Consider the following 13,090-nt stretch of genomic DNA (forward strand, 5'->3'; position numbering starts at 1 on the left):
GAGTCGAGAACACACTTGAACCACTCGAACATGAGTTTAGTACACTGTGATGTGAGAAATATAATACTATTCACAGACCTTTGACTCATCTAAGTGTAGTTTTACCTTAAATGGCTAATTATCCGCATAAGAAAAGAAAGCACCACTACAGTAATTACATCTTATTTCTAAAGCAATTTACCTGCATTTGTAATAACAATGGTAAAAAGAAGATAATAGTACAATAATACTATGTTATTTCCAGAGATGGAGAGTAGTGAATTAAATTTACTCGTGTTACGTTTTTTTATGTAGCTACTTGTATTCTTAAAGTAATTTTTCAAATGTCTAATTTTACCTTTACTTAAGTATGTTTGATTTTTTTGGAAGTATTGTATTTCACTACATTTTAAGAGTTGTGTCCCCTTGTCCTTTTTGCATGACACAAGAAAGAACTCTATTTATTAATGTAACTAAGTAACTTTTACTTACATTTTAAACAAGCTATTTTTTACTTTAACTTGAGTACCTTTTTAGAGCAGTACATTTACTTGTACTTGTGTAAAATGTTATCAAAATAGTGGTACTTCTACTTGAGTAAAATATTTCAGTACTCTCCCCACCTCTGGTTATTTCCAAGATAATATCCAGATAATATCTTGGTAATGGCAATAGCTACCTGCTACCATCAGTATAAAACCTTATCATTCTTTAATTATTTACTATTACTTAACAATTACAATAGAAAAAGGGGTGGCGTTACGGAAATTATACCTCTTTTTACAAAAGTATTACTATATTATCACGATATTGTGACTGTGATGTAATGTAACAGTTCCCTGTTGTGTTTTCTACTCATCTAGTTAAAATAGTTATATAATATTATAATGAAGAGCAAGCTCCCAGACAGACACTGTCTTAAACTGGCACACACACACTCACATGCCTACAGATCCCAGCAGAGGAGTCAGAGAGAGAGAGCAGCAGCTGGACTGTCATCCTATCCCAACCTTACTCCAGATTGTTCTGGACTCTCAGCACATTCCTCTGTGGAGCTGCCACCAAAGAGTGAAATATTACCACAAAACCATCCACGCAAATTTACTTCAACGTGTTCATTTTCACTCGTCTGCCAATAATGAACATATAGAAATGTGTAACTGAAAAGCAACAAAACAGTGACGAGGGGGTCAGCAGAGGTCAATGTTGAGTATTTTCACAAACACACATCAAAACACACCTTGCATCCCCTTTACTGCACTGGACTGGTTTTTTATCAGTGGTTCCTCCAATAAAGCTGCTATCGCTCCTGTGAGGAGGAGATAAAGGCCGCATTAAAACCGAGTCAGGATGTATTTGAAGATGGATTTCATCTATAAATAGTAGGGTAAACCCTTAAAAAATATACATATAGTCTCTAGGAACACAGTCTGTCTTCTTAGCTAGTGAATGAAGTGCAGTGCGACATGTTTTAGAAAAACAAAATTGACGTACGTAAATAAAGTTAATGTCACAGTGTGACAAAAACAGAATCATTTTATGGAACAAGAGGCCTTCACCTTATACTGGCATTTTACCAACTGGAATCTCCCACTAGGACATGGGGAGGCGGCCTCAGGAGGGTGTAAACAAAGGGAAATCCAACAGATGGCAGCAACTTAAGGGAGAGACTGGGTGTTTAAGGGACAAGGAGGAAGTCAGCAACAATAATGAGGTTTTTAAATGAATGAGGAAATTGACGAGCAGCTGGTGTCGGATTGAAGCATTGAACCAACATTGGCGTAATATGAGATGTCTTATTTGTCAGTTTGTCCGTTTATTGTCCTCATCTTTTTATCTATCTATCTACCTATCTACCTAAGGGAGTGGGATAAACATAAGGGATTTGATAAGGCTAGACTTCTGTTGAACATGTGTCAACTTGTGTTTCGTTTAATTTATTATTTTTTTTCTTCCTTTTGTTGTTGTTTTGGTGATCATTTAAAGAAGTTTTTTTTTTCAAACTAAAATTAAAAAAGTTGCAAACCTTTTGACATGTTTCTTTAAAATCAAGAAATTATGAGTAATATGAATAATTGCACTATGGTAACACAGCCAGTTTTATTTGTCATTTGATAAACAAAATGATTAATCGCTGGTAACCGAGGTATACATCGTCACATTGATGGAAGATTAAAGCAGCTGCAGCCTTTCAGTGTGTCTGTTGTGTAATGTCACTAACCTGCTGTAGGGGTCACTCTCGCTCTGAACATTGAAAGCTGGAACATGATCTCAGGTTCTCTGCAGCTTCTCTGTGACCTGAAGTGAGAGTAAATGAATCATCTATAAAATCTCCCACTGATGCATGCATGTATAGATCAGGAAATAAAATAAGAGAGGAAGAGCATGTAAACCAACTTAACTAAAACAATCAGGAGGCAGGACCTTGTATAACCAATTCATTATAGATATTTACAGCTTTAATGTGATTAAAGGAATTAATTTGACTGAATAAAGAGTTAAAAATAAACGTTATATTGCGCTTTGACACTCTGAGCCTGGTACTGACAGCCCACCTCAACAGCAACATTGTTTCCCTGCAGTGTGAGAAAATTCCTGTCGTGTTATGTTCACGTAATCAAAGCTCTCACAGATCTGAGGTCAGGGGGATTAAAGGGCTAGTTGGCTGAAAACATTAGATTCCTTCATATTAGCAGTGAGGCACCATCTGGTGAGTATCTCCTTTTCTTTTTTACACATGAAACTTCAAGATTTCTTGTTACTCGTAGGTTTCTTTGGCTGATGTGTGATATTTATGCATGTTGTTAATTCGTTTTTGGTGGTCACGTGTGTAAAGAAACTCATCCCTGGGTCTCATCTTTTATTTTCTCCATAGGTGTCCTGTGGAGTGAGATTCTGGTGGTGATGGCGACTGTGACCGCACTCCTGAAGTTTGTGACAGTGTTCGTCGCAGAGCTCATCAGTTCCATCACCGACTGGTTCCAGACCAAAGCAGCATGGGCTCAACTGGACATTCTGGAGAACACAGAACTAAAGACAACAGGAGGAAGTGAGTCAGGCAATAAAATCACTTTTATGTTACTGTCTTTTGTGTGGAAAAAAAAAAAAAAAGAGTAGATTTTGTAGCAAAAAATTAGTGTGACATCATATTTCTCTAAAAGCTCTAAAACCTGACTGAAATTTCTCACAGATGTTATTTTTGGACATAAACGTTGAGTTGAAACTACTTTTGTTCCCAAATGTCTGATGAAAATTGAAGAATTAAACGGTGGAGGTTGGATTTCTTTAAAAGTGGTTGCACCCCAGCACGTTTAAAAAGACAAATACTGTCTAAACAATCGTGTCACAAACATCTTGAACAAATTTGCTTCAAGACATTATATTTCTGCTCTGTCCTGCAGTTTCAGTAAGGGTCCTCGCTTTAAAAACGTTCCGTGAGAGAAAAGCAAATAAAAGTGAAGGATGTTAACAGGATATTTAGATTTCTGTGTTCCTAGGTAAGTACTGTAGGTGGCCTAAAAATTCTGAAGAACTAAATGGTCATGGTTGGGTTCATTTAAACCACAGCCTGTTTTAAATATGATGGTAAAATACTGTCTGAACAATCGTATCACAAATGTCTCGAAAAAATTTGGTTGGAACGACATCAAGACATTATATTTCTGCTCTTTTCTGCTTTCAGTGAGAGAAAAGCAAATAAAAGTCAATGTTAACAGGATATTTAGATAAGTCTGCACACAATCATTACTGCTGTGACATGTTGACACTTGAAGTATATTTTACTATACAGAGCGAGAACTTAACTTCTATTGCTTCACCTGAAATAAAGATTACAAAACAACTGTAAAAATATCATTCCGACCTTGTTAGATTTGAATAGTTTGAACACACCCAGTGGTCGATAAAAAGTGAACCCATATGAAAGTTTTGTTGAACATCCAGCATTTGCACCTGAGATTATTTTCACCACCACACAAATAACTTCACAAATTGTGCACATCTTTTTCTCTCTTTTTTCTCACAGTCCATGAACGACACAAGGCCAGAACTCTGTGGGAGAAAAGTGGAGCTGTGGTCATGGTCGTACGACGACCTGGATGATTGTTGTGCAGAGAGGTACAGTATGAAATCACACGCTGGTCTGTATAAGTCTATATTAGTGATGTCACATTTGTGCTTTTGGATTCTCTCTGTCCTTCTCTCTGTGTGTAGGAGGCTGCTGAGCTGTCCTCTCTCAAGTCCCAGCTGCAGGACCTTGAAGTCCCTCTGTTTGCTGTGGTGAAAGAAAACCTTGGCAAGGAGCTGGACAGCTTCAAGAAGTACTTCTCTGGGAAAGTCTACGTGGATCAGCAGGTCTGCTTCTGCAAACCCCTCCCCCCTCCTAAGACTTTCAGAGATTAAAAGCTGCAGTATGCAGTATTGTTGAGTTTAAAGAGTAATTAAACCCACAAACCATTTAGTTTTTCAGTTGAAAACCAGTGTATATAGGTATTTAGTACGAGCATTTTTTTCCGTTGGCTTTCTTTGTCCACTCTCAGTGCGTTTACATGCATACTGTATTAAAAGTCCAATTTAAGTTGGCCCAAGGCAGTAATTCAGTTTTCCTAATGTCATGTAAACAGATAGTTAACAGTTAGTCTGACTAAAATAGAGCTAGTCTTAGTCAGACTAGCATATTGGGATAATGTGACTCATAGTCCGATTACTCCTGCATGTATATGCTTAGTCGGGCTAGAGTGGGACTTGGCGTTCTGCACATGCACTAAAATTTGTCTTTGACCCAAAGGAGACGACATATAAGGTGCAGTATTGTTGCCGGAAAAGAACAAACAATACAATGGTTACGGAGAAGACACACTTTTGGACTGATTAAGTTGTACAGCAGGTACAAAACATACAGAACCACAGCGCGATCCATCACTTTGTTTTTCTGTGACATAAAGGTCTACAGGAAACTGACTCAATGTGCACTACGGAGGCGGAGTCAAACATACACGGCCAATAAATCTATAGCGGGACTTGTCAAGTTGTCCGTTAGTCTGTCTTAGTCAGACTAAGACCTTAGCTCAACTAAACTGTGCAAGTTAAGTTTATTTTATCTAATGTCCTATTTAGTTGTTTTCCAACAAACAGCCACCACATGCATGTTAAATATTTCCATGACAGCTTTCACTGATTTAGTGTAATCTGCTTGCTCGGGAGGTTTAGGCATTAAGTGAAACATGGAGAGTTGCATAATTTGAGCCAATAAGCTGCTTTCACTTTACTCACACAGAGAAACTTCTATGGCCCTCAAGAGCGATGGATGTTTCTCTCCATGTTCCTGCGTATCGGTGTGTGGAGGAACTTCTGTCGAGCTTATCGGCGGGGCTTCAGAGGGAACCTGAGAGGTGAAGGACTGGTCCTGGGTGGAGTCTTCGTCATTGGGCCTGGAGATCAAGTGAGCAGAGTGATTATTTTCTAACAATTGTGTCTGGATTTTTGTTTTTCTTGGATGATGATTGTATTTTCCCTGCCAGGGTATTCTACTGGAGCACCGTGAAAAGGAGTTTGGAGATAAAGTGAATATGCTGGCAGTCCTCAAAACAGCCCGTAACATGCGTGAAAACCTGGCAAGATAGATCTTCACATTGAAAGTGTTATTTGCATGCCTCTCAGTCTAATCCAGGATTTTTTCCGTATTAATGTTCATGTAAAGTTTCCATGTTGTAATGTTCTCATAAACCATTGTATTTGTGGCAGGTGGGAGTTACTGCAGGTTGGGTTATGCAACACAGTAATTCTGTGGATTCATTTTGTGCCATTTTAAATGATTGCTGGCTCACTGTCTGTCTGTCTGTTTGTGTAGCTGGACTTGGTTTTGTGATGTTCTTTAGTGTGTTTTATTGATGATCTGTTTCTGAAACTCTGATAGAGAGAACAGCCCTGATGCCAACACACTAATAAAACACATGAAACAAGGCAGTTTTATGCTGATATGATGGATGGAGAATAAGCCACTGCAGTTATTAAGTGATTTTTTTCTGTGTGACATCTAAAAAAAAATAAAACAATACACAAGTCATGCAGCACAAAAGGCTCCTTGGCATATTTACCAATCTGTTCTTATACTTTGTGTTTTATGGCAGTTTGTTTGCCTCCAGCTTTTCTTGCATTACCACCACACACCACACCTGAGTGTGGATCAGCAGTGGATTTAACATGTTAAATACTTAAAATACAAGAACTAACAAACATTCACACAAATGAAAAACCCGATGTTTGACCTGTCCTTTCATAGACATTCAACAATTTTTTTTGTCAACACACTGCCCACCCACCACATGGACGTAATAATTTGTAAAGCAACTATTAAAAATAATTTATGGATATTCAAAGCTACTAAACTAAAATGTAAAAAACTTAAACAGCTCATAGCTCATCCACCACAGTCCCTTAGGGTCCAGCAGACAACAGTTTGAGAATCATTTAGACAAGGTCAATTCTGCAATTTCAGAGGGCCTTTATTTTGAAATACCACATCAGAATGGCCAGACATTTTGTGAGTTCCACCCTGAGGTGGTCTACTATCAACGTGAAGTGGAATTTGCTTGTGGAAACAGGTAGTTTCCCTTTCATATCAATCTGAATTTAGGTGGAAAATAGGTCAATTTTGCAATTTCAGAGAGCCTTTATTTTGAAATACCACATCAGAATGGCCTGACATTTTGTGAAGGTCATCCTGAGGTGGTCTACTATACTATTATACTAGTTTGAAGTGGAATTTGCTTGTGGATACAGGTAGATTCCTTTTTATACTTTTTAAATTTTTTTAAATCTTTAAATTTTGGTCAATTCTGCAATTTCAGAGGGCTTTTATTTTGGAATGCTGTGTCAGGGTGAATTTGCTTGTGGAAACTGGTACTTTCCATTGGGAATAAGAGTCTAAGGTGGAAAGTATTCTGCTGTTAATTCAGATACATTCCACATCTGTCGATTTTATTTTGAAATTGCACGCTCTTACCGTAATGTCTAGTATATACAGAGATCATTAAACAAACTGGGGGCTTGCTTTACCCGGTTTACACGGTTTTTCAAAGTGAGTTTAAGACCACTTATCTAAACCATGGTCTACTGCAGTACTGGTACCTGTTCTCTTACACATCTACTCCAAACAACATCAAAGTCCACACTACACACACTGGTTCCTTTGGTCAGTCACACATGTCAAGTTTTAAAGAATTTCAATCCTTTGTTTTCACTGTGTATTGACGCTGCTACTTACTCACACTATCCCACCACATTTTCTCACTTACCCGAGATCAATTTCGATTACTTTCCCCTGCTCTCTCTCTCTCTCTGTGTGGATTGATTAGACGGTCTGCGCTACTGCAGTGTTTTGACTACACATTAGCTGCTTCCATCTGTGTGGCTTCACTGATTCCGGTGAGTGCGTGACCTTTTATCTATTAATAATTATCCCAAACACAATTTACAAAAACGCTGTCACCGTGCGAACTGAACGGGTGAAACATGCCACAACGACCCGTGTCAACCGACCAGTTAATGTCAACTGTCAGTCGAGCTAACTGCTAGTTTACGCACCATTTGCGTACGCAAATAGAAAAAATGATTACGTGTCATCATTACTCGCTTTGCGACAGTTAACTGAAAGTTTGCTTTTGTTATGCAAACAGTATCATCACATATACTGCCCCTGGATATGTAGAGTTCTACGTGCAGCTTTTGGAGTCATCAGGTTATATCATCGATTAGTTGGATTGATTGGATCAAGGTCATCTAGTTGTTAACCTTAATTCCTGTTTTTATTTGATTGTTTATCCACAGCAACTGTATCACACAGCTGCACACACGACGGATAATATGCTACAGAAGGAGTTTAGATAGTTTAGATAGATGTACATCAATTATCCCAAAGAGTGGAGATTATTGTGTCTGTGGGATAATCCAGTGCAGGTTGAACAAGTCTAGGACCACTGTCCATGATTTCGATATAATTTCGATTAATTGTTCAGTCTTAGTCTATATGCAGAAAAATTAACATGTACACCGTTGTTGGTGGCCTGTCAAACTGGAGTTGAAACTTCACTATCTGGCCACTCTATTAGGCACACCTTGCTATTATCAACTTGTTTTTAGTATTTCCTCTAACTATCTTTTTTCCCTTAAGGATAAAGTACTAATATAATTATTTAGGTCTCATTAATACAGTAAATATCTTGTTTTTCCAAATATTGTGATTATTTGCAAGTATATCAGTGCCCACTTTACATTTAAGGAAATTAGACACTTCCATGTTTGTGGGTGGGTCTTTCTCGCCCCCCCTCTCTCTCTCTTTTCCTCCCCTTATTCTTCCTCCCACTGGTGTCTGTGTCACTTTTCAAGAGCATTTTGGGGAGTTATGAACTAAGTCTCAGGAGGGAAAAACTGCATCCTCTCACTTTGGATATGGAGACAAGTTAGTAAACTACATTTCTACTTTTCAGCTTGAAAAATCTAAAAAATCATGATACAGGATTGTAATTTAACTTGGTTGGCTTTCGTCTTATTACATTTTCAGGAAAGCTGTGTGACTTTCTGCAATGTGACTTTAATATGTGATTTCACTGTATAGTTTGTGTTTTGAGGTGTTTTACAAACCAAATAAACAAGTGAATGTAGAGTTTTTTCGTTTTTTTAAATCGAGAGACGTCATTCTCACCATTTTACACACTCTTAATAATGTTTATAACTTTAAAAGCTTCCAGGTTAAACAGCTGAGCTGGTTTACCGTGCATAGAAAAGACTTGTTTTGTTTTTTGTGTGTGTGTTTTTCTTTCAGTGGGTGTGTGTAGTCAGAGGGTCAGAGTTCACATCCATGCTTCCTGTGATGGCTCTGTCTAAATGCTCACCGGCTCTGAGGTGGACTCTGTCCCGCCACTGCTCTGTCCTCTGTCCGCGGAGCAGCCAGTCCACCACCACAGCCAGATCCCAGTTTTTAAGATCGCATGCGGCTCTGTTTCACCAAAATAATGTCAAAGCCAGTCCTGATTCAAACAAGCCCACTTCAGGCAAGGACATGAAGTGTTTGAGTGCTCACACACTAACAATAGCCCTTGCATGGTCAACCCCCAACTCTAAGGTTTTTAAGATGTTTGAAAGAAGTTGAAAGGTTACTGGCTCGACTCGTCCTAGATGCCATTTGCTATAGCAAAAATAAACATGTTCTGACATTTCTGTGATGGTAAATAGAATGTGTTTGCTGGTACGGGCTGTGACTGTGCAGATAACTGATAAAACATACTGTATGTGTAGTGGAGAAAAACAGGACAGCATGAGACGTGAAAGTGCTGATAAGGAAATCTGCCAGCCGGGTCCGCATAGTCTCTGGAGACTGGATGTACTGTGCCTCACATTCATGGAATAATTTGCAGTGCACTTTAAAGTATACTTTAAAGTATAACTCAAATTGTGTTGTGGTATAAAATTGCAGCTGTTTAAACACTGTATGATTCACAGTACTAAACAGAATGTGAATTTCACATTCTGTTTAGTACTGTAGGTCTGTTTTGTATTAGTGCCTCACAAAAACATGTTTTTCTAAGCGATTTCCTGGGAAAATAAAGTTTAAATAAAAGTAAAACTGCTTTGCCAACACTATAGCGATCAGATAGGTTTGCAACAGCCAATCGATCAATAATTGACCTTAAATTCATCGTCAAACTGCTTTTTTTGTTCGGATAATTTAATTAGTGGGATTGCTGTGCAGTATTTATGATGTATATGAATTCTTTATTCCTCTTTTTTATTACTCTGCCATTTTAACTCCTTCTAAAGTGTTCAAGATATTCCAACCTTTCAACCACTGCTATTGCAAAGGCAATAATCAAAATTGCCTTTGATTATATTATCATTTTGAGTGTTTTTTTGTAAAATACAAGCATTTTAAGCTTCTTTAATGTGGATATTTATTGGCTCCTCTATCTTAGTTACTAAATATGTTTTGTTTGTGGAGGTTTGGAAAACACTATTTAAATAATTGGTAGTTGCAGCCCTAGCATCAATTCATCTACTTAAATTACAAAGGTGTTATGAAAGACCAGTTGTCTTTCATGATTTGCCTTTAAGTAGAGAAAAAAGAAAAAACTGAGAAAAAACTCCTTTGCATTATGATTATGTCAGAGTTGTGGTACGTGTCTCAGCTGTACATGTTGTTGGTTTTTGTGTCACAGTGATTTCCTCCGGACTTGAGCTGTTTGGGATGGGAATCTGGTCCCTGGGTCTGGGTGCCATCGGAGCTGCACTCACTGGGATCTTCCTGGCCAACACTGATATGTGTCTCACTAAAACTGCCAAGGCGATGCTGGAGAACCTGGGAGATGCTGACCTGAGATCCACGACTGAAGGTAAGCAACCTCAAACCCATCAGTCAAAAAAAAACAGTTATTAAATTGTTTTGAGAATGTATTTTTTTAAACAGTAAAAATGTTGTTTTGTCTGCAGATGACAAGGTCATCAAAGCACAGAGCCTGTGGGAGAAGAACGGGGCCGTGGTCATGGCCGTGCGACGGCCTGGATGATTTTTGTGCAGAGAGGTGATTGTGCATGTCTCTGATTAGAAAAGTAAATGATTGCTGTGTATTTGGCTGCGAGTGTGCGTCACATCGCTTTTGATAAAACAAACTTTTTGAGCATTAGCATAAAAAAAATATATCAATTGACGCCTCAGTCCACTAGATGGTGCCAAGTGCTCACTCTCACGAGAGCTGTTGTGCGAGCATATCTTAATAGTATCGCATCTTGAGTTAAATATCATGATAATGTCGTTTCGCAAGTTAAATATTGTGATAATATCGTATCTTGATAGTATCGCGACTTAAATATTGTGAAATTGTATCGTGACTTAAATATCGTGAAATTGTATCGTGACTTAAATATTGTGACATTGTATCGTGACTTAAATATTGTGATACTATCGTATCGTGACTTAAATATTGTGATAATATCGTGTCGTGACTTAAATATCTTGATATCATATCATACCATGTTTGCTCTGGTGATTCCCTCGCCTGACGGTGTCATTTCTGTCTGCCTCTCTTTAGGAGGCCACTGAGCTGTCCTCTCTGAAGCCCCAGCTGGAAGAGCTTGGGGTCCCTCTGATCGCTGTGACAAAAGAGAACATCGGCTCAGAGATCCAGGACTTCAGACCGCACTTCGCTGGGGACATTTACATAGATGAAAAGGTTAGCGGTGCCTAGATAGCAAAAAAAACCAAAAAATTTCCCTGTCTGTGTCTAGTAATAATAATGATAATATAATACCATAATTATACATTTCTTATCATCCTATTTTTCCTATTATTTCTGTGATTTCAGAGATGCTTCTACGGTCCACAGCAGAGGAAGATGGGAGCTCTCGGGTTCATTCGCCTCGGTGTGTGGCTGAACTTCATGCGGGCCTGGAGGTCCGGTTACCAGGGCAACATGATCGGCGAGGGTTTTGTCTTGGGGGGAGTGTACGTCATCGGACCAGGAGACCAGGTAGCGCAGTTTACACCTGTACTAAAACAATGTTAGCGATGCGGGTGTAGATGCAGGGATTAACCAGACACACACTCACAACTGTAGTTCAGTCTGAACACAACATCAACAAAACATTAACAACAATTATATTCCTTTTTCCCCTCTCATTCCACTATTGGCAACAACCAACAGCAGCACATTAACTCACAAATTCACAATATGAAATTAAGACTCAAAATATTCTGTGTATGTTGTGTTTTTGCAGGGGATTCTCCTGGAGCACCGGGAGAAGGAGTTTGGGAATAAGGTGGACACTGCTCAGGTTTTAGACGCTGTCAAAAAAATTGTTCCACTGAAATAAACCGTTGTGGTCTGATGTGGAGTCACTGAAATACTGATACTATCATTACATTTGTCTTTTCTTTGTAATATCACATTAATTTATTGTATGTTTAACAAATAGAGCTGTGAAACGCAGGACAGAGCCAACAACAACAACAATAATAATAATAATGATAAGCAATGTTGTTCCTCTTTACCTCTGCACCTTGAAGTTATAGTTTATCCGAAACGGGCATTAACATAAACAGGCAGGAACATCGACTGTTAAATTTAGGTTCACTTGAAGCTTGATTTCACGTCAGTGCATTTTCAATAACCGTCCTGTTTGCTTCTCCTGCTACGGTGCGTGAATACACCTCCAACAATGGCAGACGACTGTTTGTGTGATAATGACAACCTGACTATAAACTCAACACTGAGCAGATCAGGTTTGATGCTCAAACACACAAAAGTCCAGCTGCTGTTGTACGTTTGGAGGAGTATTTGTGCTGCCTGAAGCAGGTGTTGATTTAATGTGCGTTTGTGCACAAGAGGGCAACTGTTTGTACCTGTACATGAGAATATTTGCTGCAATAAATGAAAAAACACAAACCTCGTCACCATATCTTTACCACACTCGCTCCTGTTTTTATTTAATTGGATTTTGTTGTCCATTATGTTTTAATATCATTGTATTTCTATTACAAGATGGTCACACAGACCAGCCTAAGAGTTAAAACTAGTATTGCACGTTACTTTACGTTAACCTGTGTTAAGTATGTAAGGTCTTTATCTCTGGGGATGCAGAAGATCTGGTTCACTCACTGGTATGAATTTTGTATTATACATTTCAAATGATAATTTTATAAATTATTCCAATCGACCTGAGAATTAGGCTGCAAACTTCCTTTTAGCACAAAATGAGACTGTCTTTGTCCAATTTGAATTATTTAAATGTATCAAATCCATTCATGGAAGGTGCACTAGTGCATCAATCTCAAATATGCACCCACTCCCCTCTTTTGTTAACAGTAAAAGCTCCAAACACAGTTGTATTCTGAACACATTTTCATGCAGAAAACTGAAGCTGGAGCAGAGTACAAACATGTCTGTTGAAAAAAAGAAAAGTCAAGGTCCTCTGAGAAATGTCATCCTCATCTTAAAAAAAAGAAGCCTTCACTATCAGATTTAGATGTATCAGACGGTCATGTTTGTTCAACTGCACAGATGACATTCCCAGTTCAACTTTAGTTTTATCAGATCGTCTTGTCTTGTAGATGTTCTTACAT

The 13,090-nt window shown here is 38.4% G+C and overlaps 2 protein-coding genes across 5 annotated transcripts; both read left to right on the top strand.

Annotated features, from left to right (window-relative positions):
• Positions 1 to 2,603: 2,603 nt before the first annotated feature.
• LOC122781557 (peroxiredoxin-like 2A) lies at positions 2,604 to 5,968 on the top strand. Its single transcript, XM_044045283.1, has 6 exons — positions 2,604 to 2,689; positions 2,855 to 3,028; positions 4,004 to 4,095; positions 4,192 to 4,332; positions 5,255 to 5,419; positions 5,499 to 5,968. The coding sequence occupies exons 2-6, from the start codon at positions 2,884 to 2,886 to the stop codon at positions 5,598 to 5,600; spliced, it is 645 nt and encodes a 214-aa protein (XP_043901218.1). The 5' UTR covers positions 2,604 to 2,689; positions 2,855 to 2,883; the 3' UTR covers positions 5,601 to 5,968.
• Positions 5,969 to 7,325: 1,357 nt separating this feature from the next.
• LOC122781918 (peroxiredoxin-like 2A) lies at positions 7,326 to 12,426 on the top strand. 4 transcript variants are annotated; one of them, XM_044046022.1, is made up of 8 exons: positions 7,329 to 7,404; positions 8,365 to 8,437; positions 8,801 to 9,029; positions 10,191 to 10,364; positions 10,462 to 10,553; positions 11,061 to 11,201; positions 11,334 to 11,498; positions 11,746 to 12,426. In XM_044046022.1, exons 3-8 carry the CDS (start codon positions 8,837 to 8,839, stop codon positions 11,839 to 11,841), a joined length of 861 nt encoding a protein of 286 aa, XP_043901957.1. In that variant the 5' UTR covers positions 7,329 to 7,404; positions 8,365 to 8,437; positions 8,801 to 8,836; the 3' UTR covers positions 11,842 to 12,426. The 4 variants fall into 4 exon arrangements, with proteins under 4 accessions (XP_043901958.1, XP_043901960.1, XP_043901957.1 ...); XM_044046023.1 differs by lacking the exon at positions 8,365 to 8,437 and having other exon boundaries at positions 7,326 to 7,404; XM_044046024.1 differs by lacking the exon at positions 8,801 to 9,029 and having other exon boundaries at positions 7,332 to 7,404.
• The last annotated feature ends 664 nt before the right edge of the window (positions 12,427 to 13,090 follow it).

This window comes from Solea senegalensis, linkage group LG15 (genome assembly GCF_019176455.1).
Source record: "Solea senegalensis isolate Sse05_10M linkage group LG15, IFAPA_SoseM_1, whole genome shotgun sequence".
NCBI lineage: Eukaryota > Metazoa > Chordata > Actinopteri > Pleuronectiformes > Soleidae > Solea > Solea senegalensis.